Here is a 27,592-nt window from a genome sequence, read left to right as displayed (position 1 = left end):
AAGGAACAAAACAGCAGCAGAAATTCACAGAACCCACGAATGGATTAACAGTTACCAAAGGGAAAGGGACTCGAGAGGATGGGTGGGAAGGGTGGGATAAGGGGAGGGGGGGGAAGAAAGGGAGCATTATGATTAGCATGTATAATGTTGGGGGGGCATGGGGAGGAATACGCAACACAGAGATGACAGGTAGAGATTCTATAGCATCTTACTACGCTGATGGACAGTGACTGTTATGGGGTTTGTAGGGGGGACTTGGTGATGGGGGGAGTCTAGTAAACATAATGTTCCTCATGTAATTGTAGATTAATGATACGAAAATAAAAAATAGAAAATAGAAAATAAATAAATAAATAAAATAAACAATAAACTAAAAAAAACAGTAAAGTAGGAGAAAAACTTTGGGATCTATAGCTAGGCAAAGAGATCTCAGACTTGACACAAAAAGCACAATTCACAAAAGGAAAAATGTATAAAGGGGAGTTCACCAAAATTTAAACTTACGCTAAGAAAACCCTGTTATATGAGGATGAAAAGACAAGCTGGGAGAAAATATTTGCAAACCACAACAAAGGACTAGTGTCTGGGATATATTTTTTAAAACTCTCAAAACTCAAAGTAAAACAATCAACTTTTAAAAACTGGCAAAAGACTATTATGGGCTCAATTGTGTCCCCCCAAATCCATTTGCTGAAGCCCTAGCTCTCAGTACCTCAGACTGTGACCACACTTGGAGCTAGGCCCTCTATAGGGGGGATTAAATTAAAATGGGGTCAACAGGGTGGGCCTTAATCCAGTCTGACAGGTGTTCCTAAAGAAAATTTGTGTACACACATATCAGGGGCACATGCACACAGAGGAAAAGCCACAAAAGAACACGGCAAGAGGACAGCCATTTGTAAGCCAAAGAGTGAGACCTCAGGAAAAAAACAAATTTGCTAATACACTGATCTTCTAGCCTCCAAAACTGTGAGAGAATTAATTTCTATTATTTATGCCACCTTGTCTGTATATTTTCTTATGGCAGCCCTAGCAAACTAATACAGAAATGAAAAGACATTTCACCCAAGAGGACATACAGATGGCAAATAATCACATGAAAACATAGTGGCATCATCAGCCATTAGGGAAATGCAAATTAATACCATGATGACTTATCATCGTATACCTATTAAAATGGGCTAAATCAAAAAGTGAAAACACCAAATACTGGTGAGGATGCAGAGATCAGATCACTCATATACTGCTGGCTGGAATGCAAAATGTACAGACACTCTGGAAAACACTTTAACATACAACTACTACATTACGTGGTAATTGCACTCCTGGGCATTTATTCCACAAAAATGAAAATTTATGTTTACACAAAGATCTGTACACAAATGGGTAAAATAGCTTTATTTATTATAACCAAAACCTGGGAACCTAGGTGTCCTTCAGTGGGAAAATGGCTAACAACTGTGGTACATCCTCATACTACCCAGTAATAAAAAGGAATGAACCACTGATATATGTGACACCAGACAAATCTCCAGAGAATTGTGCTGAATGAAAGAAGCCAATCCCATAGGTTTTATACTACATGATTTCATTTAAATAACATTCTTAAAATGACAAAATTACAGAAATAGAGAATAGTTTCATATGGGAATACAAGGGTAACATGAAGGATTTTTGGAATGTTCTATACCTTGACTAACTCAACACCAATCTCTTGGCTATGATGTTGTACTGTAATTTTGCAAGGTGATACACCACCGCAGAACAAGAGTAAAGGGTACACAGGATCTCTCTGCAGTTTTTCTTACAACTACATATGAATCTGCAATGATCTCAAAATAAAAAGTTTAAAGAAAAATTATCAAAACACTTAGAATGTATCCAACTTATCAAAAATAAAATATGCCTCAATAAAAATAGTTATGCAGTGAAAAATATTTTTAAGAGACATACACACATTTAAAAAAACTATCCAGACCAGTGTTGTCCAAAAGAACTTGCTAACATTCAGGACATTGCCTATATTTCTGGGCTATCTAAAACAGTAACCACTAGCCACATGCGCCTAATAAACAATTAAAATGTAACTAATATGATGAAAAAAGCTGAATTTTTAAATTAAATTAATATTAATCATCTCATATGTAAATAGTCTTATGTCATTTGGAAGCCACTGTATTGGACAAGGCAGGTCTAGACATTACAAAGAACGGGAAAGATCATTACATGCTAAGATAAAACTGTCCAAAGTGTATTCAGAAAAAAATGCAAATTTTATAACACTCTGTATAACATTTATATAACAGGGAAATAAATGTATACAAGCATGTAATAAAATATAGATTTATATGAGTTTACCTTCTACTATATATCCTTCTGCAATGTTTACATTTTTTGACAATAATTATGTCACTTTTTCCAAAAACCAAAAAACCCAGGCTTGGGTTTAAATTTCTGACACTTTGAAAATTCACAAACACTATTCAACAAGCATAGAATAAATCAGATATTAGAAGTATAGATATATAGTTCAAAAAGTTTAAGTTTTTAGTTGGTCTACTATGTCATAGTGCTAGATTCTGTTTGTCAAATTTTTTCTTCCCCAAGTGTAACCTTTTTCTGGACTTGTTACATCTAATTTAACCACAGGGGAAAAGAAAGGAGACAAATGAGGAAAAAACAGTTTAAATAATGGGAACTTATGAAACTGAATTAATTAACTTCTTACATAAACAGCTTGAAGATCAAGGATATTTATATTGTGTTCAATTTTCTTGCTAAATTATGTCTACAATCTAGAAAATAATGTCTACAGCTTATTCATGATTATAGTTACAGAATTATGAATGGCAATTAATGAATATTCCTAATTACAGTGAAGGGAAATAAAATCTTTAAGGTAACTAGAACAAATGCTGGCAAGGATGTGCAGAAAGGGAAACCCTCCTACACTGCTGGTGGGAATGTAAACTAGTTCCACCATTGTGGAAAGCAATATGGAGGTTCCTCAAAAAACTAAAATAGATTTATATGAGTTTAAATAAAACAAATACTATTCGACCGGGGAATTCCACTCCTAGGAATTTACCCGAAGAAAATAAATTTTCAGATTCAAAAAGACATATGCACCCCTATGTTTACTGCAGCAACCTGAGTGTCCATCAGTAGATGAATGGATAAAGAAGACGTGGTTCATGTACACAATGGAATACTATTCAGCCATAAGAAAACAAATCCTACCATTTGCTACAACATGGTGGAGCTGGAGGGTATTATGCTCAGTGAAATAAGTCAGGCAGAGAAAGACAAATACCAAATGATTTCCCTCATTTGTGGAATACAACAACGAAGTAAAACTGAAGGAACAAAACAGTAGCAGACTCAAACACTCCAAGAGGGACTAGCGGTTACCAAAGGGTAGGAGTGGGGGAGGTAGGGAGAAGGGGATTGAGAGGCATTATGATTGGTGTGCATGGTCTGTGTGTGTGGGTCACAGGAAGACAGTGTAGCAAAGAGAAAACAAATAGTGACTTCATGGCATCTTACTACACTGATGGACAGTGACTTCAAAGGGATATGGGGAGGATTTGATAATATGGGTGAATGTAGTAACCGCAATGTTTTTCACGTGAAACCTTCATAAGAGTGTGTATCAATGATACCTTAAAAAAAATCCTTAAGGTAGAAAACAGGTTTAACAACGTGTATATGCTTTCTCATATGCACATGCTCCCTTTCAGCTGCAGAAAGGAAGATTATAAAACAAATAGCAACCTCTAACTATGTGCCAAGTACTGTTCTAAACTTTATTTAGAAGCACAATTCCACAGGACCAAAGATGCTATTAATTTAAGATGCTTCATTATTGTATGTACTACTAAGAAAATACTGCCAAATGAACTACATAAAATGCTTTCTGAATCACTTCGAATTTTTATTTATATTAATTGAAAGGTCTCTTAAAGACTTACATTTAGGTTTTAAATCACCTATCACTCTCTAGATATATTAAAAGAAGACACAAGCAAAACAAACTGCTTATTGTATTGCTAAAACATGTTCAAAATCAGCTTCTTTTGAATCACTTTTCAGCCTAGAATCAACATCTGTATTTTTCATCAAGGTAAGGTTTTATGAGCTGTCAAGAACACATATAGTTATGTGTCTTAAAAGAATGTGTCACTATTGTTTCAGAGATTTCCTTTGAAGCCACTTGCACATATTCTTCAAGTTTTGCTGCTAGCATTTTCTTGATGTTACAGGAGGTATAAAAAGTTTTCAGGTGAGGGAGGAGACAAGATGGCGGCGTGAATAGGGCAGTGGAAATCTCCTCTCCAAACCATATATATTTTTGAAAATATAAGAAATACAACTATTCCTAAAAGAGAGACCAGAAGATACAGTACAACAGCCAGGCTACATCTACACCTGCGCGAACCCAGCGTCTCACGAAGGGGGTAAGATACAAGCCCAGCGCGCCCCCCACCACAGCCCACCAGCGGGAGGAGAGGAGTCAGAGTGGGGAGGGAGTGGGAGCCAAGGACTGCTAAATACTCAGCCCTAGTAATCCACACCGGGAGCACAGACACACAGTGCATGGTGTGCTGGACATTAGGGAAACGGAACAGTAAAATCTGCGCGCGGATCCCCACAGCCGGCACCCTTGGGATAAAAGAAAAGCAAGTGCTTTTTGAAAGTCTTAAAGGGACAGGGGCCTCACAGCTGGACGGAAGAGTCCCGGCACACTCAGCCCAGCAGCTGGGATTTCCGGGGAATTTCAGGCGCTCCAGACCCTTGGGAGGCAGGGCAGCTCTGAAGCCCGTCATGGCAATAAAGAGCCTCCCATCCATTCCCCACTCTGGCACAGCCCTGGCATAGCAGGGGAGCAGCATGAGAGTGGCTGCGCCCACAGCAACTGCCCAGAGCATCCTCTGCAACCATACAGGCCAGACCCAGAGGCCCCGCCAGCAAGCACAGACAGAGGAAGACGGGACAGGGCGCCAAGGGTTGCCATTAAGGCAGGAGAGCACACCAGGCATGCCTGCCCCTCCCCACAGGGCACTGGGCTGCACCGACGGCTGCCCCGCTCATGGCAGCTCAGGAAATAAAACTGGAAGCTGCTCTGAGGAGGGCAAGGCAATGAGCAAGCAGGAAGGGACTTTGTTCCCCCAGCTAACACACGTGCAAACTGCCCACCACTACCTATATAGCCATGAAAAGGCAGAAAAATCTCCAGAATCATGCAGACAACCCCTGAGAGGGAGCCTGGGGAGATGGATTTAATGAATCTTCCTGAAAAAGAATTCGAAATAAAGGTCATAACCATGCTGATGGACCTGCAGAGAAATATGCAAGAGCTAAAGGATCAAGTTAGGAGGGAGAATACAGAAATAAAACAATCCTTGGCAGGACTTAAGAGCAGACTGGATGAGGTGCAAGAGGCCGTTAATGGAATAGAAGTCAGAGAACAGGAACACAGAGAAGCTGAGGCAGAGAGAGATAAATGGATCTCCAGGAATGAAAGAATACTAACAGTGTGACCAATCCAAAAGGAACAATATCCGCATTATAGGGGTACCAGAAGAAGAAGAGAGAGAAAAAGGGATAGAAAGAGTATTTGAAGAAAAAATTGCTGAAAACTTCCCCAAACTGGGGGAGGAAATAGTCTCTCAGACCACAGAAGTCCACAGAACTCCAAACACAAGGGACCCAAGGAGGACAACACCAAGACACATAATAATTAAAACGGCAAAGATCAAGGGCAAGGACAGAGTATTAAAGGCAGCCAGAGAAAAAAAGGTCACCTACAAAGGAAAACCCATCAGGCTATCACCAGACTTCTCAACAGAAACCTTATAGGCCAGAAGAGAATGGCATGATATATTTAATGCAATAAAACAGAAGGGCTTGAACCAAGAATACTGTATCCAGCACGATTATTATTTAAATATGAAAGAGTGATTAAACAATTCCCAGACAAGAAACAGCTGAGGGAATTTGCCTCCCACAAACCACCTATACAGGATATTTTAAAGGGACTGCTCTAGATGGAAGCACTCCTAAGGCTAAATAGATGTCACCAGAGAAAATAAATTCACAACAAAGAAAGCAGACCAAATACTAACTAAAGGCAAAGAATAAAATCAACTACTCACAAAAGCAGTCAAAGGAAACACAAAAGAGCACAGAATAAAACACCTAACATATAAAGAATGGAGGAGGAAGAATAAGAAGGGAGAGAAATAAAGAATCATCAGACTGTGTTTATAATAGCTTAATAAGCAAGTTAAGTTAGACGATTAGATAGTAAAGAAGCTACCCTTGAACCTTTGGTAACCACGAAGCTAGAGACTGCTATGGCAATAAGTACATATCTTTCAATAGTCACCCTAAATGTAAATGGACTGAATGCACCAATCAAAAGACACAGAGCAATAGAATGGATAAAAAAGCAAGACCCATCTATATGCTGCTTACAAGAGACTCACCTCAAACCCAAAGACAGGCACAGATTAAAACTCAAGGGACGGAGAAAGATATTTCATGCAAACAACAGAGAGAAAAAAGGTGTTGCAATACTAGTATCAGACAAAATAGATTTCAAAATGAAGAAAGTAACAAGAGATAAAGAAGGACATTACATAATGATAAAGGGCTCAGTCCAACAAGAGGATATAACCATTCTAAATATATATGCACCCAACACAGGAGCACCAGCATATGTGAAACAAATACTAACAGAACTAAAGGGGGAAACAGACTGCAATGCATTCATTCTAGGAGACTTCAACACACCACTCACCCCAAAGGATAGATCCACCGGGCAGAAAATAAGTAAGGACACGGAAGCACTGAACAACACAGTAGAGCAGATGGACCTAATAGACATCTATAGAACTCTACATCCAAAAGCAACAGGATACACATTCTTCTTAAGTGCACATGGAACATTCTCCAGAATAGACCACATAATAGGTCACAAAGAGAGCCTCAGTAAATTCCAAAAGATTGAAATCCTACCAACCAACTTTTCAGACCACAAAAGTATAAAACTAGAAATAAATTGTACAAAGAAAGCAAAAAGGCTCACAAACACATGGAGGCTTAACAACATGCTCCTAAATAATGGATCAATGACCAAATTAAAATAAAGATCAAGCAATGTATGGAGACAAATGACAACAACAGTACAAAGCCCCAACTTCTCTGAGATGCAGCCAAAGCAGTTCTAAGAGGAAAGTATATAGCACTCCAGGAATATTTAAAGAAGGAAGAACAATCCCAAATGAATAGTCTAAAGTCACAATTATTGAAATTGGAAAAAGAAGAACAAATGAGGCCTAAAGTCAGCAGAAGGAGGGACATAATAAAGATCACAGAAGAAATAAATAAAACTGAGAAGAATAAAACAATAGGAAAAAATCAATGAAACCAAGAGCTGGTTCTTCGAGAAAATAAACAAAATAGATAAACCCCTAGGCATACTTATTAAGAGAAGAAGAGAATCTACACACATCAACAGAATCAGAAACGAGAAAGGAAAAATCACAACAGACCCCACAGAAATACAAAGAATCATTAGAGAATACTATGAGAATCTATATGCTAACAAGCTGGAAAACCTAGAAGAATTGGACAACATCCTAGAAAAATACAACCTTCCAAGACTGACCAAGAAAGAAACAGAAAATCTAAACAGACCAATTACCAGCAATGAAATTAAAGCGGTAACCAAAAAACTACCCAAGAGCAAAACTCCAGGACCAGATGGATTTACCTCGGAATTTTATCAGACATACAGAGAAGACAAAATACCCATTCTCCTTAAAAGTTTTCCAAAAAATAGAAGAGGAGGGAATACTTCCAGACTTCAAGCTCTACTACAAAGCCATAGTAATCAAGACAATTTGGTACTGGCATAAGAACAGAGCCACAGACCAGTGGAACAGAATAGAGACTACAGACATTAATCCAAACATATATGGTCAATTAATATATGATAAAGGAGACACGGACAGACAGTGTGAAAATGACAGCCTCTTCAACAGATGGTGTAGGCAAAACTGGACAGCTACATGTAAGAGAATGAAACTGGATCACTAACACCATACACAAAAGTAAATTCGAAATGGAACAAAGACCTGAATGTAAGTTATGAAACCATAAAACTCTTAGAAAAAAACATAGGCAAAAATCTCTTGGACATAAACATGAGCAACTTCTTCATGAACATATCTCCACAAGCAAGAGAAACAAAAGCAAAAATGAACAAGTAAGACTATATCAAGCTGAAAACCTTCTGTACAGCAAAGGACACCATCAGTAGAACAACAACGCAACCTGCAGTATGGGAGAATATATTCATAAATGACAGATCCACTAAAGGCTTGACATCCAAAATATATAAAGAGCTCACGCACCTCAACAAACAAAAAGCAAATAATCCAATTAAAAAATGGGCAGAGGAGCTGAACAGACAGTTCTCCAAAGTAGAAATTCAGATGGCCAACAGACAAATGAAAAGATGCTCCACATGGCTAGTCATCAGAAAAATGCAAATCAAAACCACAATGAGTTATCACCTCACACCAGTAAGGATCGCCACCATCCAAAAGACAAACAACAAATATTGGCAAGGTTGTGGAGAAAGGGGAACCCTCCTATACTGCTGGTGGGAATGTAAATTAGTTCAACCATTGTGGAAAGCAATACGGAGGTTCCTCAAAAAGCTCAAAATAGAAATACCATTTGACCCAGGAATTCCACTTCTACGAATTAACCCTAAGAATGCAGCAGCCCAGTTTGAAAAAGACAGATGCACCCCTATGTTTATCACAGCACTGTTTACAACGGCCAAGAAATGGAAGCAACCTAAGTGTCCATCAGTAGATGAATGGATAAAGAAGATGTGGTACATATACACAATGGAATATTATTCAGTCATAAGAAGAAAACAAATCCTACCATTTGCAACAACATGGATGGAGCTAGAGGGTATTATGCTCAGGGAAATAAGCCAGGCGGAGAAAGACAAGTACCAAATGATTTCACTCATATGTGGAGTAGAAGAACAAAGAAAAAAACTGAAGAAACAAAACAGCAGCAGAATCACAGAACCTGAGAATGGACCAACAGTTACCAAAGGGAAAGGGACTAGGGGGTGGGGGTTGGGAAGGGAGGGATAAGGAGGGGGAAAAGAAAGGGGGATTACGATTAGCATGTATGTGGGGGGGGCATGGGGAGGGCTGTGTAACACAGAGAAGACAAGTAGTGATTCTACAGCATCTTAGTATGCTGATGGACAGTGACTGAAATGGGGTTTGTCGGGGGAGGACTTGGTGAAGCGGGGAGCCTAGTAAACAATGTTCCTCATGTAGTTGTAGATTAATGATACCAAAAAAAAAAAAAGTTATTCAAAGAAGTGGCCTTAGAGCAACTGCCAAAACTGAGTCCTCCCCTAATTCCTCTAATAACAAGAGCTGATAGTAACTCTGATAATTTTTCTATTACATATTAAAAAATAATGTTTTGACCTATTAATTTATATGGAAGAGTATATATAAGGTTAGGAGTCGAGAGTTTAGGTTCTAATACAAACTCTACCAACTGCTAATGATGTATGAACTTGAATAAATTACTTCGTTTCTGAGTCTGTTTACTAATCTGTAAAGAGTTAATAATACCTACTTGGCAGAATTATGAAAAATAAATGAGCAAATCATGAAAATAACCAAAATGTCTTCAGTAGGTGAATGGATAAACTGTTGTACATCCAGACAATGGAATATCATTCAGCACTAAGAAGAAATGAGCTATGAAGCCACGGAAAGACATGGAGGAAACGAAGTGAAAGAAGCCAATCTGAGATGACTACCTACTGTATAGAAAAAGAAGTATGGAGACAGTAAAAAGGATCAGTGCCTGCCAGAGTTAGTGGGGAGGGAGAGATGAATAGGTGGTGCACCGAGGATTTTCAGGGCAGTAAAAGTACTCTGTATGATACTGTAATAGAGGATACACAGCTTCACACATTTGCCAAAACCCACAGAATGTACATAAGAAGTGAACCCTAACATCAAGTATGGACTTCAGGTGATAATGATGTGTCAATGAAGGTTCATCAGTTTAACAAATGTCCCACTGTGGTGCAGGATGCAGACAGCGGTGGAGTCTGGACATGAGTGGGGGCAGCAGGAATATGGGAATTCTGTACTTTCAAATGCTCGATTTTGCTGTGAACATAAAACTATGGTAAAAAACACAGTCTATTAAAAAAATTATTTTTAATTTTTTTTAAATGAGGTAATTTGCAATCATAGCTAACCAGTTCCTGGCAAATAATATTTAATCAACTGTATCATCACTATCACATTATGCAGTACTATAAAAAAGGGTAACCGCATTCAAGCAGTTCCAACCTGGATCCAAATTCCACTCAGCCACTTATCAGCAAGACTCTTACCCTCCCTATGCCTCAGTTTCCTCATTTGTAAAGTAAGTATAAAAAAGGTATGAGAATTAAATGACTATATACAAGTAAAACTGTTGAGGATAGTGGTAACAATTAGACTAAGTGTTAGCAATTACCATTATTGTCTATTAGATGGAGGAGGCAACATGAAAATAATCAGTACAATGCCTCATATTTGTTAAGTGAAATCAGCTTCCTTCCTTATCAGAATCACCTCTAAACTTTTTCAAAATATACATACCACAAATTCATATACTAAATTAGAAACTTTGGGAGGTGAATATGGAAGCATGTGTATTCTAACACATTTCTCCCTAAGAGTTACACACACTCTCTCTCTCTCTCTCTCACACACACACACACACAGAAAACACTCTTACTTCACCCAACCCATTTCCCAATACAAAACCATCACTGGTGAAGTTACTGCACACCAGCAATTAACAGGATTCAATGCACTGAAATACCGTATGTTTTAACATAAGTTTCTTGGAGTTTCTATTTATATTTAGATCAGGGGCTGGTAAATACAGCCCAGAGGTCGAATTTGGCCTACCACCTGATTTTATAAAAAGTTTTATTGGAACACAGCACACCCATTCATGTATGGGTCATACTGTCTACAGCTGCTTTCTTGCAACCACCACAGAGCTGAGTAGTGACTACAACCACGACAGACCACAAGGCCCACAAACTTGAAAATATTTACTATTTGGCCTTTACAGAGAAAGATTCCCAACCCTGGTCTACATTATTCAAACAGAATGCTATTTAGTGGCTCAACAAGAGCATTTATTAAGAATCAGTTCAGTGTAATTACAACATCTCTTACAGTATATAAAAAACTACAAAGGAGCAGAAATAAAGCAAAAAAACAATTCTTTACGTTAATAGCTATCATCCCTTCCTCCCCCAACTCCAAGCAAGAGATCTTGGCCAATTACAGGCCCTATTCCATAGTGTAAGAGTAGGAATATAACCTCAATCAGGACAACCTGATGCCACTTTCCAATGTGGAATAAGAAAAGTCATGCAGTCCCCTCCCTAGTAGTTAACTGAAATCTGAGATGTATGAAAAAAGAAATTCTAGCAAACATTTCCCACTACATAAAAGAGGCTGATCTACATTAGGAAAATGAACCTAAACGGTAAAGAAGACAGTCTTGGTGGTATTCTCAGCTCAGGTACCAGGTATCCCTGAATACAACTGTACCTGTCATCCCGAGTTTGGTTTACGTGAGGCAGTAAATTCCCTTTTTCGCCCAAATAAGTTTTAAGGGGGTTGGTGATATTTTCAACCAAGTATTCTAACATAACAACCCACTTCTGTCTTCTGTTCACAGAAGGGTTTGTCTTTTCCCAGGAGAACGGGGATAGTTTCGTTCAACAGTTCTGTTTATCCCTCATTAAATCCTTCATAAATTAACAAGTATTCGTAATCAGAAAGTTGTTTTTAAGAACTGAACAAAGGTAGAGTACAGTAACATCTCAATCAGTAGTTTACGTGAGTAGTTATCAGAGTAGTTACGTGTTTTTGTCACTTCATTTTTCCTAGTATAAAACAAGTGATTAAAAAATACAAGCTACTTGACATAAACACACACACAAAACTTCAGGTACATTTAACCTTATCACCTCCATTGCTGCAACAATAATCACTGATAATCAAAAAGATGGGCTTTAATATTCTAAAACATTCTGATTTATCAAAGAAAGATTCAATCATATTTTGCATATATTAACCCTAGAAAATAGAGTAATCCATTTGGCAAATTTCAACAACTGAACACAAAAATTAAAAATACTCTATTTATCCATCTATAGCTCAGGAAATTAAACTGTTTACAATATCTCTTTTACAGAAAGTTTAAGTTTCACTGCACAGTTGACCCTTGAACAACATGAATTTGAACTGCACAGGTACCCTTGTGTGTAGTTTTTATCAGTAACTATATTGGAAAAATTTTTGGAGTTTTGCAACAATTTGAAAAACAATTTCTTTAGCTTACTTTTGTAAGAATTCAGTATAAAATACACATAACACACAAAATACATGTTAATTGATGATCTATATTCTATATAAGGCTTCCATTCAATAGTAAGCTTAGTTAAGCTGCTGGGGAGTTAGATTTTCAACTGCAAAAGGGGGTCAATGCCCCCAACAGCCACACTGTCCAAGGGGGTCAACTATACTTTCAAATTAGCTGCCTATAGCTCTATTTTAAAGAGATTTTAATAGAAGATATTATCCTACAACTGGAAAACTATTATATTGGGTAAGAATTTTTCTTGTGTATTTTATAAATATGGTATTGCCTTGAACCAACTTTTCAAACTCCAAAGTTTAAAATATCTGCCATTTTTTCTTGAATTACCTATATGTGACAGAATCTAATCATAAACTAATACTAGAATCTGACGATGCTTTGAAAGAGAATTTCACATAACCTTGATATTGAAACACCTTTCTGGATTATGTGCTTGTTGGCGGTTCTATTCAAAGCACAAGATATTAAGATACCTTAACTGACTGACTAACCCTAACTGCTCTAACACTTCAAGATACTCTGGAGGAAAGGAGGTCCATGATGCCTTTTTAATTTTTAACAAAGTGTGCAGGCATGTGCACACACACACTCACACTGACCTAACCTGAGGAACCTAAAGGCTTAAACAGTTAATCTTTTTTTATTTTGCAATGTCTTATTTTCTATTCCCCATTACTTTGTGATCTTGAGAATTTTCAAGACCATAGATGCTCAATAAACACTCCTCTTACCAAAGCACACCTTTAAGAAAATCAACCAGTGCAAAAAAGGTTTATAATCAAGTCTTCTACCTATCCTCCTCAATCCCCAATCAATTTTAATTACCTTGGCTACTTAGTCAGTTGCCTCCATATCAAATATATGCTTGAAACATTATTAACTTCTTACCACAACATTAATTGCTAATTATATTGTGTTACCAAGTGCCAGATACACAACTTTAAACATATTATCTCACTTAATCTTCACAACAACCTCTTAAGGTAGGTGTTACTACTATATTCCTATTTTAGTCTGGAAAACTGGGACACAGTTCAATAACTTGCCCAGAGTCACATGGTTAAAAAATGGCAAAACTAGGATTTCAACTCAAGCAGCCAAACACCAATGCCCACACTCTTAACCTATATCCTCTTATATCTAACCACTCCACAGTCCACTCTTTATAAATACTTCTGGGATAATTATCTCATTAAATAAAAACAGCAAAATAAAACAAATCAAAACAGTAAACTGGCATTTTTCACAATCATATAATTTTTTGTTTCTATAGATCAGTAATCATCAACCTTGGCTTTGTCACAATCCATGAGGTCACCAATTAGTTGCATTTTCACTTTATATATATGGCTCAGTGGTTATTAGGCTTAAGGTACAGTATTTTTTAATTCAAATTACAATTATATAACATACAGCATTTTTGCTGAATTAAAAAAAGGCAGAAAAGATAAAGACCGCCAGAAAGATATGCTTTGAAGGGAAAGAGCGTGTCAGTAACCTACAAGAAAAAAATCAATTTTCAAAGTAATTTTCTATATGCTTTCTGAAACCAAGTGAGTTTTATGCGTACACATGTATGCCTCCAACTACATAATAGGGCAGGAAAAAAATTAGGGGAAAATAGGGAAAAAGGCATAATCACTTTCACTAAAGAAAAGCTTCAAAAAATTGATTTTACAAAATCTGTGGAGACACAGTGATACTCAGTTTAATATTCTAAACAAAAAAATGAGACATGAATATGGACAAAATTAATGTGATGCAAAAAATGTTACCATTTAAAAAACAAAACATGAGAAACCAGAGGAAAGGCAGTAATAGAAGTTTTAAAATTGAGAGGAAAAGGAAGCACGCAAGAGATGAAAGCCCTAGACATCTAGGCAATCCAGTTTAAAGCTCTGAGTCAGATCTTGCTGAAACAGAGCCCCTTAAATAATACACTGACAGAAGGGAGGACTGCGGCTTCACCCTGTGAAAGAGCTGGAAAGGCTTACAGAGGATGCACTAGTGGGTGAAACGGAAGTCTGGTGATAGCGTGTCAGCTGGACCTGTAGACCAACACATGGCCTGAATCTCTCTGCTGCAGTCTTTCTTCTAACCATTCTAGATGACAGGAATATGACACTGTTTATAGGCTATTCTAGTCAATCCAGCACTTATTTGGAGTCTGTTAAGTGTTTCATATACATATATATTCCTAACTAAATCATTAATTTCTGGAGAGCAAAAGCTACCCTACTTACATTTTATTTTAATTCATATAACCTAGCACAATGCTATGCATCTAGTAGACAGATGGTCGAGCCTATCAATCTTAAAAATTCACAACATACAATCAGAACATTAGAGTTTGAAAAAAATCTTCAGAGTATCTAGTCTAGACCCTTTACCATAAAAGCAGAGACTAAGTACTTAAATGCCCACTAGCCTCAAGTCACAGAGCAGGGATTAACACCTGAATCCCCTGACAATCAGTTTATCTTTTTCCAAACAGCCACTGATTTCTTCCATCATGATAAAATAAATAATCACCCATTTCATCAGGCAACAAATAGCACCAGTATTCACTATGCGCCAGGGTCTTCAGAAAGTTAGATTTGTCTGGCAGCCTATGTGCCTAGATCTGTGATGACTGCTTTATAAACACAACATATCCTACTTAATACTCTCAAGAACTCTAGAGGTAAGTATTACTAGCCTAGTTTTACACCTGCAGAAAAGATAATTTGACCATGACGATAGTTAAGTGGCAGAACCTAGATTCTGTTTGTCACCAGAGCCTTGACTCTTAACCAGTATCCTGTACATCCTCACTGAATTTACCATAAAATCCTCCTAAGTCTCAAGAGTCCAACAGAGCGTCCAACCCAAACAAGACAAATCAATGTTTAAATGCTGACTAAATGAATGGATTATTTAATTAAAAAGTAAGGTTCTCCCTCACAGCAAATACCACTAAAAAGAAGGGTTCATTTTTCATCTAATTACATAATCCCCTAAGAAAGGCTTTAACAGTGAGCAGTTTGCACACTAACAGACTTAAGTAATGGCTAATTTATCCTACAAATAATTCATTTACTCAACAAATATTTTTAAGAGACTTTTTGTGACTGTTAAATTTGAAAATAAAAAGCAAAACATTCCTGCAAGATCCTATTCTGCCAGATTAAAACCCATACAAGCTTCTAAACCATTCATCAAAACCAAAATAAATGTGTAACAGCTCAAAGAGGAAAAAGAAGTAACATTAACTGAGCACCTACAATGTACCAGCTCTTGAACCTCAACAAAGAGTCTCACCTAATCCCTTACAGCCAAGTGAAGGACACATTTCTATTTTCTGATGAAGAAAAAGCACTTTAAGAGATTACGCACTTGTCTTAGGTCACTGAGCTAATTATTACAAATCCAGAACTGGAACCCAAGTTTGTTTGACCAAAAGGTCTACTACTTTATTTGCTCACCAAGTCAGAGACTGGGTTTCTTTCCTAGGTGGACTAAAAGCACTGCTTATTTTTATTACTGAAAAAGACACATTATCTCACTTAATCCTCACAATACCATTATTATTACTGTTACATCCCATCATTATAAACGATGAAGCCACTAGAACTCAGAAGTAGCTTGCTGGAGAACTCACAGCCCACAGGAAAAATGGAGAAAGACCTCAGCCCTTGTTAATTAGGCACTTAAGACTCAAAGCATCTAAATTGATCAGACGGTGGGTTTGTTAGGTCAAAAGGAAGAGCAGATATCATTTCTATCAACTTCTATTTTCAATGACGAAGAAGCCGATGTTCTAGTAATATTCTATTAAATGCAACCTGAAGACTAGTGTCTAAACTTTCAAGCTACAGGCCATTAAACCAAGCAACCTCTGGATTTGATAGACGTTAAAATTATTCTTAAAGTACCAAACAATGTGGTATTTCACAAAGCAAAGGTTTATAAAGAGAACAGTATGTTAAAATACACAGAATCAACATTTAAGTATTTGAAATATGTTCACAGGAATAGGCGAATAAAAATATTCCTTCGAAATATTTTCAATGCATCATCTGAAAACTCTATTTCTTCACATATTTTTAGGGCCTAGGTGTGAATAATAGAAAGATATCTCCAATGTCAGTTCTGAACACGTTACCACTCTGGTTAAAAAAAAAAAAGTTTAGTCTTACTGTACAGTTTGTCAGAAATCCAGAATAGCCTTTTCTATTGAGAATGGCCCAGTTACATTCCTAAGGAACTGTCCCATCTGTTTTTGATAAATCAAAGTGATGAATGACAGGGTAAATATTAATATATAACATGGTTAAGTGCTTCTCTTTATTTACATTTTATTAAATAATATGAGCATGCTACAACCCCAAATCCAGAAATAAGTAGAATCGTTCCACCGCACAATGACCAGGTTGGGACTCCCATGCGTGTCCCCCTTATTACAAACACAGATTGTCTTTATCCCTTAACCTCACGAGCCTGCAGGAGTTCAGGCAGCGGTGCCACCGCCCCATCCGCACATCACTGTGGATTAAAGACCGGAATGCATCAAACACAGTTTACAGGCCCCCGCGACCACCAGCGGCCGGAAGCCGGGCGGCAAACAGACACCGGGCGGGTGCGACCCGGGGCGGGGCCGTTTATTTACCCGGTAGGAAGCCCATGTAGTGGGGAACGTGCTGCACGGTCTCCTGGCTCAGAAAACGTCACCTGGCGGGCTCCTGGGAGCGGACTGTGTTCCCAAAGTTCCGGCCTCCCTTTTTCATCGCTTAAGGGCAGACATTTACACAAGGGCATCCTACTCTAGGCGCCCGCGGTGCGCCTCCGGCGGAGCCTGGAAGGACATCACTGCGGACCCGCACTCCCCAGGGCGAGCGGCACGGGGGCCCGACGGCGCCGTTCCCCGAAGGCAAAGAGAGGAAATCAACACCCGGCGCGCTCCCTCGTCCCGAGGCAAGGCGCGAAACCGGGGACGGCCCCGCGGGCCCCAAGCATTCACGCCCGCGGGCAGCGGGGTACGGCGCCGGCTGCCCTCCCGCCCGTCGTCCGGGCACCGCCGGGCCCGCGCCCTGAGCCCGCCCCGCTCTCCTCCCGCTGCGCTCGCAGCGGCGCTCGGGCCCGGCTCGCCTCCCTGCCTCCCCAGCTCCCCCACGGAGGCCACCGCCCTCCGCGAGTCCCGGGGAGGGAGGCCGTGGGGCCGCAGAGCGAGGAGCGCGCGCGGCCCGGGTCCTTACCTCGGGATGCAGAAGGGGCACACAGCCCGCCTCGGCCTCATACTCGTCCGGGCTGTCCGCCATCTTGGTGTTAAATCCCTCCTCCCGCTGCATGCCGGGAGAAAGCGTTTCACCCTCGCGGGGTTCGGGCGAGGCGGAGGGCGAGCGCGGGGCACGCTCGAGCCCCGCCGGAGGCTACGCGGCCGCCTCCTCCGGCCCGCCTCCCGCGGATGCCCCCCTGCCGCTCCCCCTCGGAGGGCGCGGGGCCCTGCGCGTGCGCGAGCCGGGCAGGGCCCCGCACGAGAGCGCGCTCTGCGGCAGTGCGCCGGAGGGCGGCAAAGGACCTTGCGCGCGGACCCCGCGGCGGGGGCGGGGCGGGTCCCAGCAGGGCCCGGGGGGCGCCCTCAGCGGTTCTTCTGAGCAGATTGGGTGGGAAGCCTCGCGGCAGCGCCCCAAAACCCCCGGGGGGCTCGTCGGAGACCGGGGCGGAGCCGGCTCCCTGCTCCAGGTAGCGGGCGTGCGGTCCCGGGCGTTCCCCAGACGGGCTGGCAGCTGGGGTCGGGGCCCGCTTTCCTGCACCCTCGGGCCTTACCGCGACCCTCCGAGCGGGCGGCGGGCGGGAACCACGCACAGGGTTTGGCCTCCCTCCCCGGAGAGCCATTTAAAACGGTCCCAACCTGTCTTCATTGGTCTTGAATTAAGTTACCACATAAAAAAATTACACCCTCAAAGCCCATACACCGTCAGCTCCTACATTTTAACGTAACCCAGGAATTCAGAACCGAAGCCATTTAAACTGAATTTGCAGAAATGGGAACCAGATAAAATGACAAAAGCCATTTTTAAACTGGTATTAGGGCTGGATGAGTAGGAGAGAACACTGCTTCCTAGAAATGTGCTGATGGGACAATAATAGAAAGCATTTATCTTTATTTTTAGCTATTAAAAATTGGAAATCCAAACTGCTCAGTGCAAGGTTTAGCAGAGATCATGAAACATGATTAGAGATCCTGACACGGGCCTGTGTCGTTTTAAAGCCAAATCAGCCAAAGACCAGCATGAAAAAAGCATGCAATCCGATAATATCTGACTGGGTGAAATTGTAACATTTCCAGAATATCTCGCCTGGCTTTAGTACATCTGCATACAAATAGGCGTTCAGAGGTGGAAAGAAGTATGGCTTTAGTGCGTTTGCATCATTCCTCAGGGGTGCTAGCTGCTGGGAACGGAGCCAGAGGTGGAGAGGAGTTCATTCCATATTAATGGGTAATTACCGGGGCAAGGAGGGCTTATCTGTACCTGAGAAGTGAGGGGGAGGGCCAGTTTTTGGCCTCTGGAGCAGGAACGAGAGAAACGGCCCCAGACTGCAGTTTGTGAGCAATAAATGGATTTTAAACTTTATTTCTCCCTTTGACTGATTTCGGTTTTTAGAGGTATTTTGCCCCAGGATTTCCTCACCCTAGATTTACACCGACTTGTTTGTAAGTCAGGAAGAAGGGTGCTTCAGAGGAAAAGGTAGAATAAAGCATCTTTTGTAAGGTTAGGTTCCCGCCAAAGGAGTCTGGAAGCTCTAGGAAGAAAAGGGATCAGATCTGAATTGGACGCTGCTTCTGAAGCGGGATTAGTAAAAGGGGGATTCACCAGGGATGGGATGCTACCGTGAGGAGAGAGCTTCTTAGTAATTGGCACCCAGTAATAAATGGAAACAGCAAAGTGGACTTGGGCCTCATTGGTAAGAGAGCACTATCATTAAAAGGGGTGGATGTGGCTGCCAGTGGGAAAAACAAAGTACTCTGTTAATTTTGCAGCTGGCTTTATCTGTGTCTGTCCTCACAGCACTACTGCTTTTCCTCATTTCAGTCTGTGATTTTCATTCTTTTGGTCCTGCCTCAGACCAAGAATGTTGGCTTTTTACTCTTTCACACCCAGCAAGCAGAACTAGACAGAATTAGGGTTCTGCCTTTGGAGCTCCAAACTGTTCTCAAATGAGTTTTAACATGGACAGTAGTAATATTCACTTCAGCAATTCAGTTGTTAGCTTTTCCCTCTTTACCCTTATGTTAGGCATTTACTGGGAATTAGAAGTTGGGAGTAAAGAAAGAAATTGGTGAAAAAGTTGAGCAATGGAGTGAAGAAACCAGGCATGGAAAACAATATTTCATGGGTACCCATGTATTGGCAACATGTGGGCAGGAGTATGATGAATTTTCAAAAATGGAGATGTATATAGCCTCAGTAATCCTAGGCTCACAGAGGTTGTAAATAGAAGGATCAAGGGCCAAATTCAGCCAGCAAAAATGTTTCATTTGACCCACATGGTAATTTTCCAAATTTGAAGTAGATACCAATTCCATAAATCAGGAGACTTGACTTTAAAATCTAGATTTCTAGTTTGAGAGATCTGGGCCTTTTTATTCAGTCTCAACTGGGCTTATGGCCTGCTTCATTCATTTTCATTACCTGCCTGGCTGCTATAGACGTTTTTGTTTGTGACCTCTGAGAATTCTATCTATGACTTAAAGAAAATAGTAAAAGTAGGTGAAAAGAAGTTGAAAATAACTGGAGTCCATACCTACCTTGCTCACTGCTATAAGATTGAAATAAATAGTAAGTTAAAAAAGAAAGAAACCAGGAGCAAGAGCAGCCATTCTTTCAAATATGTAAATACAGCGAAGTTAAGCCGTCAGCTAAATTCAATATGGACCAAAATGAACCTTGTAGATAAAATCAGAGTCCATCTTGGTAATTATACAGTTCTTTTCTACACGCAGATTTGAGAAACTGTATTCGGGGAACTAAATGACAGAAAGGAAAATGGACATGTCAATGGCAAAAGATTGCATAGAATTATGGAGGAATGCAGGACAATTGCTAAAGAAAAAATGAACCTTGTTAGAAGAGATCTATGAAATGGATTTAGCAGCAGACAGATTAAAGAGAATGGGGAATTGTTGTATAGATGTGGCTTCATATCCAGTCTAGAGAGTACTGGACCTGAAGTCAGCATTAGAGTTCATCCAGTTCTAGTCTAGCTCTAACATTTCACAAATGGGAAACTGATGGTTGGGAAATGTAAGAAACCCACTTAAAGTCACAAAATTAGGTAGCAGAACCACATCTAGAAGCCTCCTCACTTTTCCCCATCCACTACTCTTATCTCTACCCCACATTTCTTCTGTTGTAATTATCCTCAATGAATTATTATTTGGCGCATTTAATAATTAATACTGAATTTGTTAAACATTTGTTCTGTGTATATACTAGTAACCACAACATAGAGATAATTTTAAAAATACCATTCAGATTACCTGACCTCCCTAAGTACTGTTCTACAGTCACAGTCCTCTGACTTCTAATCAAATCTGTTAATTTTAGTGTAGATAAAATCAACCTGGAGAAATAAGGAAATAGGGAGAATTTGACATAAGTGATAACCAGCTTCTGAGGAGGCCCCAGTGATTCTCTTCTCCCGGCATTTACACCTGTGTATAGTGCCCTCCCACAATGAATAGGGCTGACCTGCAGAACCATAAAAATTATGTGTGACTATTGAGGCCAGGTCTTAAAAGGCATTATGACTTCTGCCATGTTTTCTCTTAGGTTACCACCTTGGGGGGAAGCCAGCTGCCATTATCATGAAGATATTTATGCAGCCCTATGGAGAGGTCCACATGGCAAGGAACTGAATCCTCCTGCCACCAGTCATCACTGACCTGCCAGGCATGTGAATGAGCTGCCTTAAAAGCAGATCCTTCAGCTCCAGTCAAGCCTTCAGATGACTGCAACCCCAGCTGACATCTCGACTGCAAGTTCATGGGAGATCCTGAGCCAGAACCACCCACCTAACCTACACCTGGACTCCTGACCACTAAAAATTGTGTAAAATATTGGTGTTTATATTTCTGAACTGCAAAAGCTTGGGGTAATTTGTTACACAGCATTACGTAATACAGTGTGTAGAGCCTGAAGCCCCTGAAATCATTTGTAGAGTTGCATGTTTATAGGAATACCATAGATCAAAATATTTAATTTAATAGAACTCTTTATTTTTCCCCTACACTTTGCTCTCTTAAAGGAATGTGTAACTGATTTTTTTGTTATGGTGGTGGGTGAGTGAGGGTATGCTAATTCTTCTTTTCCAGGGAATGTTCAATGACTGAGCTGGTCACATCCCTAGAGAGAGTGGAATCACTGGTTGTAACTTGAGGTGAGCCTTCAAGGGCCGTCAATGTCCCTTGGAAAGAGAGAAGAGAATGGAAACTTGTTTTGAGAAATAATGAGGATTTGAAATAACAATGTATATATTGAAAGAGGTAGGGAGAGAGGATTGTCCAGGCGGTAAGAGGATGGATTTCTGGATCTGAACTTGTCTAAGGAAGTATCCTGTTGCCAGAAAATGTGGAGTGAATACTCTCAGAGAAGAATAGAAGATTCCCCTGGGAAGGCATGTAGCATGCCAAGGATCCTCATGGCATAAGATTATACTGGGGATTTTTATTATATTATTATTTATATGATGTTAAATTCATTTATATGAGTGGTTTGTAAATGATAATCTCCATGAGGACAAGAATACTAATCTTATACATAATACTTAACATAGTACTTTCCCAAACTAGTTATTCCATAATTATTTGTTAAATGTATAAATAATAAATGAAGATTTTAAAAAAGAAAGCATGAGCTTATGTATAAACAAAATTCCACACAATTTATTTCCCCTAGAGGGAAGAAGATAAAGTTATACTAGCATTGTTAGGATTCAGAGAGTCAGTTTTGGTTTAAAATAGAAAAATGAACCAGAGTGTACTAGCTAACCAGCATTCTCCTCCCCACCACCCCTGCCCCCCATATCCATTCTTTGTCCTTGGCTGCCTTACCCCCTGGCAAACTGATCGCACCTCCCCATGTTCCCTCAGCCTGGGGCATTTCGCTGGCCTCTGGGCGCCCACCAGCCCTCGCTTGTCCCTGTTTGCCCTACTCACACCATTGTGAGTGGTACTTTCCCTAACACTTCTTCCTTTGGGTTGTGAGAGATTCTATTTCCTGGACAGGCCCTGATTGACATGCATTTTTATGCGCAAGTCCCTGTTCTAATTGCTTCGTGTGTATCATCTCATCTAATCCTCATTTGAAGCCTTTGAGGTAATTATTGTTAACATCTCCCTTTTGCAGGTGAGTTAACCCTTTATGGTGAGTTAACATGACAGTTACATGGGATTGTACCAGGGAGCTTGTAGACCTCTGCACATTTGGTAGTTTGCAGATCCCTAACATGCATCAGCAATCCCTAAAATCAGCTATGTAGATAGCAGCTAATAAGCCATTGGTATGGTACATGCTAGTTGATTATGTAACATGACTGGATAGAAAAGTACGCTTTTGTTCCCATAAAATTACCTCTTTGACCCAATGTCAAATATACTATTAGCTTTTTTGTGATAATTGCACAGTCCCAGGAAACTGGTTTTGTAACTGACTACCTACAAAGTATTTAAAATTAATCACAATTTTAATAGGAGATGCAGTTAATTCTTATTGAAAATAAATCTTTTACATTGCTACCGTTAGGTGGTGAAAAGCAGTTGAGAGAAGCTTTATGTCACAGCCCTCTGTAGGAGTCGGGGAGGTACAGGAAAGTGAAAGCATGTCTTCGGTGATCTCCCACATCTCTACCCATCCTCTGCTTAGCCCCCTGTATGCTGCCGTATAGTTGGGGTTACTTATGCTCTTCAGAGCAACTACTGGACTGCAGGACTAAATCTGCACATCTTCACTGACCCAGACCCATGGTAGCAACAAATTAGGCATTCTTCATGCTTTGTCTTATAAAAAAGCTTTGATTTAGCTGTTGTGACACATGAAGGAAGTACCCCCAACTATGACATCCACTCTCCTGTCACCCTGATTCTAGGCAGGATGCTCTTATGTTTCAGGCATGCTTCACCTAGGGATGAAAAGGGGTGGCAGTTGTGCTGACAATGCCTTGATGTGCTATGCTGGACCCCATCCAGTGCTCCTGTTCAGGAGGATATTAGAGAGTAAACTGCTATCAGGTCTTCATTAAGACAGTATGGGTATATGGTAACTGTTGTAGGCCTAGACTGTGACCAAGCCACTTGCATAATGTCCCCCAGAGTCACTGTCCCTGGCCTCTTCCCCACGCTACTGGTCCATCATTGGAGGATATACCCTGATTCGTTTATGCCCTGTAAGGAGTTTTTCTCTCATTGGCTTATGTGACCAGGTTAGTCAGACTACCTGGGTTTGAATCCCAATTCCATCATCTTAATTATGTGGCCTGAGGAAAGTTACGTACATTCTCTGGCAATTACATGCTTTCATGGTGGCCATGCTGTTTCTTTTCATCATACTCAGGTTTGCGAAACTCCAGCATTTCCTTTGTGGTGATACCATGTGGATAATGTTTTTACTTTCTTTCCTCCATATCTGAGTCCTGTTTGGTTTCCACTCTTAGTTTCTGGATGAGGACAGAGTATTTCAGTTTCTGTTTGCTTTTCTGTACCTCAAGGAAATGGTGGGGAAAAGATCAGCTATGTTGAGGCAGGATACAGCCTACTTGAGAGCCTGGCCATGCTCTCTGCTGAGTGTCCTAGCTGAGAATTCTACCTCATTCCCAGGGTGAGATGCGCTCAGCCATCAGCGAGTCTCCCATCTGAGTGAGTAACCCTGGGGCTTTCACTTGCATCAGACAGAGTCAGCCTCAGAGCTCACTTTCACATTTTCTTACAGCTAGTAATGTACGGCAAGAAAATGAAAAATGTAAGGCGATGCACTAGCTTTGTTTCTCTACAAATGTAAGGATATTAGTGTGAATCTAAGAATCTGGTATATTTATTCTTCTAGCTTAGGAAGGGTAGGTCGATGCAAGAGTAAGGTTAACAAATAAGTCCATTCATTCTTCTCTGATCTGCTAAAAAATGTTCTGTTTCTGTGTGTACTTGGTAGTTTTTCACGTTTTAATTTTTTTCACTTGAGGGTATGCCCCTTTCATTTTTTGGTTGCTGAATTGGTGAATTTTCTAGGCTTTTTTTTGAACAGGGAGAGAAAATCTGTGGTGTAGTTTTATTTGGCCTGGACAGTTCAAAAATCCCCCATAAGTTTTCCTCCATACCCACTTAGCTTTTGATACACTGATATAATCAGATGCCCCAAAAAATATCCCCGAATCACGGAAGAGTTAAGAGTCTCCTTAACTCTTCCACCCCTCATTGCTAAGGCTGGGTTCTTTCTGCAATTGGTTACTTAATTCATTGCATAATTTTTCCCAATTTCACTCTCTGAAATTAATCTAAAATTCAGCTTTTGGAATACTTGTGGTTAAATTAGGTCATCATGAGACAGCACTGGGAGCTATAGATTTCTAAATATACGTACACACAATTTTGCATAAATATCAGAGGGCTCAGGATTCCCTGAGCATGGACCATGGCCCCCAGGTGAAAACAACCCCTGATTCTAATAATCACAGCTTTAGTTCTTGACTAATGTCTTTAACTTAATAGGATTTTAAGTCATCCAGTGCATCCTACTGCTTACAGACAAAATAATTCCCAGGAAATGTGGTATAGAAGAAGCTGAATGCTGGTCTGGCTTTACAGCTTATTTACTGTATGGTCTTCATCACTTATTTTCACCCTCAGTTTTGTCATCTGTAAAATGAAGAGGTTTGAAATACATGCTATTTCTCTTTCATCTTTATGTTTCTAACTGTCATAATGCCATCCTAGCCAGATGATAATTTCCTTTTCACCTGTCATAATGAAAAGACCACATGTCTGTAATTAACCTCCATTCTGTGGTAGTTTTTACTGTCACAAATTTCTTCCTGAATTCTAAGCTAAATCCCTCATGAATCCCTCATGCTGTAGGCCTTTTCTTTTCTTTAAATTTTATCTTCCTCTCAGTCTTCTTAATATTCTCTTCACCGAAGTCATTCTCAGACAAGTAAAGTCTTCCTAGTGAAACATAAGGACAGATTTCCATCACCAAGTATTATTTAACACCTTTTTTCTCCTTCTAATCCATCAATGCCCATAGTAGAAGAGACTACACACAGTCTTAACACCCAAAGGCAGTCCATTAGATATTCTCTGTCTCAGAGAGAAAAGAGGAGATAAACTGTTGTGGTGGCATCCGGTATTCCCTGCTCTTCTCTTCTGGCTTAGACCCATGGAAGCTTCACTCAGAGAGAAGCTGCCACAGCTCAAGATGCTACATTAAGGGGGTAAGTAAAATCACTTACCTGAGTCTAGGGCCTTTCTCCACTCTAGGCATCAGCTCTGAGTTGCTACCTCACCAGACTCCTGCAGAATCCTACTCAAAATGCCTGCATGTCCAGAAGTTAACCAATTTTTCTTTGTTTCTTTTCAAATCAGTTTTTCAATTTTAAAAGTAATAATTGCATTTTTTTAAAAAAGTAAACAATAAGGTAACACCTACAATTAAAATTGTCTCCTTTTTCCTCCCCATTCATCCCAGTAATACTTCCCAAAATTAATCATGGTTAATCAAAGTCTTCTCCAAATTTTAAGGTATATACATACATATCTTCAAAAGGTGGCATTCTAGCTGCACAAGCTCTTCCACACCTTGTTTTTACTTCAGAATTTGTCTTAAATGACTTTCCATTGAAGCATTTATAGTTCTATTTTATTCTATTTAATGGCTTACAAAGTATTCTCCTGGGTCCTTGTTTATCAGTAAGAATACTTTTGGCTTTAAGTAACAGAAAACTTGACTATAAGTGGCTGATATAATATGAACCTTTGTTATTTCTTACACCAAGAACTCTAGAGCCAGGTTAATTCAACACTTCAGTAATTTCATGAAGATTAAAATATTTTCCAGGTTAATTCAACAACTCAATAATATTATAAATATTCAATCAGATTCTTTCCTTCTGTTATTCTTGTAGAAAGATGGGAAATATGGTCTCAACATGGCTTACAGCAGCTCTAGGCATCGACAGAGCAGCATCTGTGGGCAATAAAAACCTGTTCCTCCTCATGTGCCCCTTGTAAATCAAGGGAAGCTTACAGAATGCCGCCCTGAAGTCACATTTGTCAAGATTTAACTTCCCGTCCATGTTAAAGCCCATCTTTGGCAAAGAAAAGGATACCACCCTGATTATCTTATACAAGGAGTTGGCAAACTGGCTTATGGGCAAATCTGGCCCATTGCCTGTTTTGGTACAGCCTGTGAGCTATGGAATTTTACATTGTTAAATGGATGCAAAAAATCAAAAGAAAATAATATTTTGTGACATAGGAAAATTATGTGAAATTCAAAGTTCAATATTCATAAATAAAGTTTAGGTATTCCTGGACTACCTCCCTCCTAAATCTCCAGAGGCAATTGCTGTTAAGACATGTTCTCCTAGGTTTTTTTCTGGGCATGTGCAAGCACAGACATGTATGAATGTATATATGTACCTGTCGATATTTTTTTCACTAAGTAATATCATATTATATATATTATTCGGGCACTTGCTCTTTTTCTTCCAACACCTGACGGCATTTTTTTTGCGGTGGTGTTTATGGAACCACAGCTTTCCTTTCACTAGTTGCATAATGTTCTGGTGTTTGCTATGCATAATTAAATAAATTATATTATTTTGTAACCTAAAAAAAAAAAAAAAAAGTTTAGGTATTCTTAAAGACTACCCTTCACTCTACAACAGCAGAATTGAGTAGTTGGAACAGAGACCACATGGCTCATAAAGCCTAAAATGTTTACAGGAAAAATTGGCCAACCTCTGGCTTAGACAGTCACCTGAGGTCAGGGAGCCCCACCCACCAGTATAAGATTATATGGGCAATAAGCACAAATGAAACTGG

The 27,592-nt window shown here is 39.8% G+C and overlaps 1 protein-coding gene across 2 annotated transcripts in view; it reads right to left on the bottom strand.

Annotated features, from left to right (window-relative positions):
- The window catches only part of ZDHHC17 (zinc finger DHHC-type palmitoyltransferase 17), a 97,517-nt gene extending 79,478 nt beyond the window's left edge, over positions 1–18,039 (bottom strand). The window contains exon 1 of one of the 2 annotated variants that reach the window (XM_036877167.2): positions 17,754–18,039. In XM_036877167.2, the coding sequence (XP_036733062.2) occupies positions 17,754–17,846 (93 nt within the window). In that variant the 5' untranslated portion in view covers positions 17,847–18,039. The remainder of the gene's footprint in view (positions 1–17,753) is intronic. The other variant, XM_036877166.2, reaches the window with a different exon arrangement.
- Positions 18,040–27,592: the final 9,553 nt, after the last annotated feature.

The sequence above is a fragment of the Manis pentadactyla genome, chromosome 10, assembly GCF_030020395.1.
Source record: "Manis pentadactyla isolate mManPen7 chromosome 10, mManPen7.hap1, whole genome shotgun sequence".
NCBI lineage: Eukaryota > Metazoa > Chordata > Mammalia > Pholidota > Manidae > Manis > Manis pentadactyla.
The sequence above is the reverse complement of the archived record's forward strand: the minus strand, read 5'-3'. Positions and strand labels throughout refer to the sequence as shown.